This window comes from Amphimedon queenslandica, unplaced genomic scaffold (assembly GCF_000090795.2).
Source record: "Amphimedon queenslandica unplaced genomic scaffold, v1.1 AMPQUscaffold_13493, whole genome shotgun sequence".
NCBI classification, from domain to species: domain Eukaryota; kingdom Metazoa; phylum Porifera; class Demospongiae; order Haplosclerida; family Niphatidae; genus Amphimedon; species Amphimedon queenslandica.
In genome coordinates this window covers 188,423-194,353 of record NW_003546271.1, presented here as the reverse complement: position 1 = coordinate 194,353, position 5,931 = coordinate 188,423, and the positions used below count along the sequence as shown (strand labels likewise).

Sequence of the window (5,931 nt, the reverse complement as noted above, 5' to 3'; positions counted from 1 at the left end):
AATGTACTCCCTATTGTTTAGCAGGTAAATAAGATATGATTTAAGGGGGCAAAAGTAGTAATTATAAGCAAGTTCAAAATTTCATGGTTTTTCTCTATTTTGAAAATAAATTAGCTGAATTCATTCTCCTTTGCATCCTTTATAACACTGCAGCTTTCATTTCTGCATTAAAATTGTCAAAACTCCAGAATTCTAACATGAAGTTGTGTATAAACCAATGGAGCAAACAACCATCTTCCCTCTTGTGATGTCACGCGTGACCACACCCACATTTGCTAAATACAGGATGCAGAAATGAGGAAGTAAATTATGCATTTTAAAAGCAGTTTTTCTCCAGGAAAGAGCAATTATTTTGCACCAAAAGTATTTTTGCAAGTCATTCTACACCATAATGAAAATATTTTTGATTTTTAATCACAACCCAATTTTTCGTGTCGGTTGCCCTTTAATTAGTAACTCTTTAAAATAATGCTTGGATGGGAGTATAGCTGGTTGTTTAGAACTATAAGACAGCTCTGCATTCTTCAATCTGCTTCCACAAAGACAAATATTCTCCTCATCTTCCATACTCAGAAATTTGTTTTGACAATCACAAACCCACATACTGTCTACATTCAGTTGCCATGGCAACATGAGACTTGCTTCTGTATATACAGAATTTTTTAAATATCAATGAACTTGAATACAAAATCAGTAACTTTACAAAGTTTGTCAAAGTACTGTACCTTCATGCATCTATAATGCTTGAGAAATTGTACACGTGAACAAAAATTCACAGTGTCACTCCCATATTTATTATATCACTCAGTAACAGGCTAATCCTCCAACTTGCTAGGTCTACAGAACCAAAGTGCATCATTATTCAGTTCTGTAGTAGTCACTCCTCTTGTTTGGAGGTCTGCGGATTGACCTTCCTATGGCTATACTTCCACTGCTCAACAGGAACAAGAGTCATCTCTTTCACCTTCCCCACAAAAGGCTTACGTTTTTTTACTGTACAGCGGGTAATTTTAGTTGGGATTTCATTGGGTGATTTTGGCATTTTGACGGCCATTTGCCAAAATAAAAGTAAGGCACTTTGAGCAATTACACATATACATAATTGCACGTGGCCACAAATTCACCAATCTTAAAAATCCACCATTCACCAAAATTCAACAATTCGCCCAATTTCAGCACCTCCAAAATTACCCGCTATACTTTACTTCCAACACAAAGCCACTTGAGAATCTGTATGGGAAGTAGCCACATAGGCCATGGAACCAGTGAGCTAGGGGGGCCATGGCCCCCCAAACTTATTGGTAATCATCACCTGAAGATGAAATCAAAGAATGTAGACTTATTGCTACAAAATGTATTTTTTTGCAGTTGGAGTGTATTGAACTATATACAATATTACTGTGGTCAATTTTAATTAGTCCTTGTGTGAGTAAAAAATTATGCATTAATAAATTATTTTGCGTGGCCGCCACTATGAAACATTTTCCACAGGCTATGAGCTAGTTAAATCATTCTTAAGTGCTTTAGAAATACTCTTAATCAATCCAGCAAGCAGCAAAGTTCCCAGTCCTGGCACTGTCACTGCACTCAAAGGAGCTACTGTAGTCTTTAAAGTTAAAAGCATCATTCTTCCTCCATCAATCTGTAAAGCACGAACTGCCACATACACCGGCATTGACACAATAGTAATACCACATAGTCTAACTGGCTATTCTCAAACATTACTTGGGTACACATATTACCTCACTTTTTCTCAGAGCACATAACAAATTACTCCCTTGAAGCAACAGATCTTCAGTATTAATATCATCCCTGCCAATTTTGGAGTGATGTAGTTATTGATATATGCGACCTAATATGAGAAAACTAGGCTATTTGCAAAAATTATCAAGCTTCGCGACAGTGGTACCTTCCTAAAACTGAGATTTTGTCACAAATGTATCATATAAAGAGTTTACTTTCATTTGATACCAAGTTTGCCTATAAATAAGTTTTAAAAAGGTAGTTTACCGGTGTTTCTTTTTTTGTGCATCATGTAAATAATGGACAAGATACGAATAAATTGGCTGTAACTCAGTTACATCTGTTCAGACTTCTTTTTTCAAAAAATATAACTCAGGACTAGATGTGTCAAATAACATATATGAAGAGAGAGAAACTTTGCTTAGTATAGAAAAGCATAAATTTTCATTTTCAATTTTGGAGCGCTTAGCCTGGTTTTCTCATATCAAGTCAAACATTGTCCTTACTTAATACATACTGAAGATACAAATCCAAGTGGGTCAAATGTACTACTACCAATGCTAATTATCTCTGTCATAGTTACACTACATTTATTCACACTACTTCACTCAACGCAATAGTAAACTCATCGTGAATAACATCCTACCGTAATCCCAAAACTGTCTGCTCCCCCAGTGGGAAATCTTCATCTGCTGCTGAAGCAGCATTAAAACAAATTTCTAAAATTAAATCCCCTGACACTAAAATCGTCTTACACTCTTCATAGCTTCACAGTGATCACTCATACAACGAACAACATCACCAACAAACACAGAATTATTATGGACTATGGTCAATGGACTATCACTACAGACTACAGACTCTACACCATGGACTATGGACAATGGACTATGGACATGCTATTCACAATAAAAATGAAAATATAAACATTCAGAGAAACATCAAGCAACTATAGTAGCTGAATACTTCTTTACAAGATCCTTACCATGGCATTAAGGAAACGAGCTGCATGCTATGCCAAATGTGACTCTAGCAAAACGCAATTCTCATCTTTTGACAAAAATCTCATAACATGTCTATCCTGCGCAGCAACAGCTACCTTTAAGAGTGCTTTTTCAATATCAGCAGTGAAGGAATATTTGCTTAGTCTGAATCTCATTAAAATATCAATAATATCCTGCGTCCCAAGTGTAAACATTCATTAAAAAAACCCAAATGTCTTTGTGCATGCATCAAATTCTACTCTGACTATAGCAGTTTGCTTCTTGCATCGAATTGACCGCATGATAAGAAAGATAATGTGCCCAGTCTCTTCACAAACTAAGTTAGAATCTCTGACAACCTCTCCAATTCCTTTCGCAATCTGCTCTGTAATAACTCGATTATACCCTTCAAACAACACTGGTTGCTCTCTCAATCTACACAATAACCCATTTAGTCTCCAAGACTGAAATGATAGTTGTCTGGCAATAATCTGAACGTATCTCTCCAAAGTAGAATCACCTGGTACCACTTTCTGTTAAAAGTAACACTGGCCTTGAATTGATCATATAAGGAGTTTCACTGCTCTGCAATCACAAAAAGTCAAGCTCCCAGAACTTTTTCAGTTATTCATTTAATCCAGTCTTTCCTAATATGCTCGGAGCTTCTGTCATCGAAGTGTAAGTTACAGGAGCTGTAGAGTAACAAAGACTGGTCCAGATGGAATCCAGGCAGCAATAGGGCGTTCTTTACCCTTGATAACGTGCCTAGTAATAAAACTTCAGTACAACTTCAAAACTACGAAAACATTCAAATTAGTTTCTCCATCCACTGTTGAATCAGCCAACTCAAGATCTGCTAAATGAGGATAGGCTCTAAAACTCTTCTGGGAAATATTACAGCCAGACAAAGGCTCACTAATTATGAGAACAGTAAGCAGAGACAACTTATGCACTATCTTCTTTTTACTCTCTATTCCCAATTTCACAACAATACTGCACTAAATTACTATGACTACCAAATAATGCAATAAGAATACTATGTTTCCCTATTGGCTTCAACACTAAACTAGTGCATGCACTCTCAGTAAATAGGTGTACTGACTCGAACAATCAAATGCATTCTCATATTTACATGACATTCTCTCTGAAACAATTAGCTTTTGCAGTCTAAAGGCTGGTTTACATAATGACGCATGGTCTTGTGTTGCGACAGGAAGTGCTATATAAATGAATGGCAGGGTGCGTCAATGCGTCAAAATAGATTGCAAGCCTATTCTGACATTTTGACGTGCATCCCCATTTGTTTCTACAGCACTTCCGGTCGCAACGCAAGTGCACGAAAGGCAATCCGTTTTTATGTAAACCAGCCTTTACTCTAGCTTGTTTTCAAAAAAGGGATTATAATGACAAAAAATACATTTTATGGTTTTAAAAGAGCCATAACATGAACATAGTAAAATTATCTATACAATAGAAAACAGAATTATTAAGAGGAAACATTAGGCTTCTTGATGCATTAATTCCACTTGCATAGGAACACTTGTCAGGGCCGTAGCCAGGAACCTGAAATAGGGGGTGCGGAAATTGCTGCGCGCTTCGCGCGCAGCGAAATTTTTTTGACAAAAAATGGGCGTGGTTGGTAGGCGTGGTCTTAATTTACGCATCTCAGCCATGTGCTGACTCAGCTAAAATGGCTATCTGTGCTTCTCGCTGTTGCCAAAATGCTAATCCTGCTTTTGCAGTGCTGTTCTTCATGACAGGAGCTAATCTAAAACTTTTTTGCAGCTACAACAGGGGGTTCGTCCGAACCCCCCGAACCCCCCCTGGCTACGGGCCTGCTAACTCGTAAATGGCAAGCCTTCCAGAATTCACTAAACCAATCGTCACGATCAGGTAAACGATAAGGCTCTCGGTTATCAAATGACGGTTTGCTATCTCCAACTGGCACCACGAGGATCCTTTCCACTATATCTCTCGTTACTCCGACCTTATTTATGAAAAACTTGTGAAGGTTGTCTTTCCATATCTTTACACGACCTTCAAATCTTTTCTTTTTAAGAACGTTCCAGCTCTCTGTATCATTGAAATCAGGCTCGGGCCCTTTATCCTCATCTCTTTCATCGCGCCTTCCAACATTTTCAGTGTTAGCAAATGTAAGAACAAGAACAGCATACTCCCAGAACCTCTGTCCAAATGCAGCTGTTAGCTTTAGAATGGCACATCTGTCTTCTTCTTTTAAACGGTTGTTGGTCATTTTAGTACAATAAAGAACTAAACTGAGGTTTTGACATTTCTTCTTCATATCTGCTATGTACTTATCTTCATTTTCTGTAGAGTCTTGTAGGCCAGGTGAATCAAACACAGTGACTGGTACACCATGGAGTACTGCTTTGTACTCTGCAACTTGTGTTGTGCATCTCTCAGTACCAGCTCCCTCTACAGCAACCTCTTCCCCCAAGATTCCATTGACTAGTGTGGACTTCCCTTCTCCTGTCTTCCCTGTGACTAGTAGCCTCAGCTCTTTGTGATCATCTCTTGCCAAAGATGCCTTTATGAATGATTCAAATCTTGATAATCCTGACATGGTCGCTATCTGTTGGCACAGCTTGACTTCTATATCTCAGTGTATATATATATATACATTATGGTAGTGGCACCACTAATTTATGATGGCACCACTCATGCAGAAGATCTATAGCGCGGTGGTACCACCACTGATTATGTGGTGTGATACGATAGGTGTAGGTGCTATAAACTATTTTTGAATAATTCCCTTTGATGATAATGAGAAACACGACTCTATGAGGAACATACGGTGCATAGTATTAACCTGTGATTAAAATAAATGGAAACATTGAAATTTTATTATAGACTACGATATGTAACTGGGATGAAATCAAGATTGGAAACTGATGACATCATTTGCACAGAATGTGTGATTATGTATTTTGTGCCATTAAGTGGCAGTATTGGAAACTAAACTTACATGCAAATTCAATTATTAATTCCTATCCATACAATGACTCATCCAGTTTTTTCAGTACTTACTTTAGGTGGGCTGACAGGTACCATTGGGTTACAAAGGAAGGAGTGAGAGTCTTCATAAACCTCACGTCTTTTTGAAGGAGAGCCTGAAGTAATGGCGTCAGCATCTTCCTCCATTTTTTCATCTAAAAATAAACAAAAATATAAAGTCGAATTTTTC

General features: G+C 37.7%; 1 protein-coding gene across 1 annotated transcript in view; it reads right to left on the bottom strand.

The window, feature by feature from the left end:
* Nucleotides 1-5,891, bottom strand: part of LOC109580399 (uncharacterized) — a 9,850-nt gene extending 3,959 nt beyond the window's left edge. Inside the window, exons 1-5 of the mRNA XM_019993484.1 lie at nt 4,545-5,891; nt 3,694-3,724; nt 3,527-3,641; nt 2,843-2,920; nt 2,499-2,642 (exon numbers count right to left, since the gene is read on the bottom strand). Coding sequence (XP_019849043.1) covers nt 2,499-2,642; nt 2,843-2,920; nt 3,527-3,641; nt 3,694-3,724; nt 4,545-5,310 — 1,134 coding nt within the window. The 5' untranslated portion in view covers nt 5,311-5,891. The remainder of the gene's footprint in view (nt 1-2,498; nt 2,643-2,842; nt 2,921-3,526; nt 3,642-3,693; nt 3,725-4,544) is intronic.
* Nucleotides 5,892-5,931: the final 40 nt, after the last annotated feature.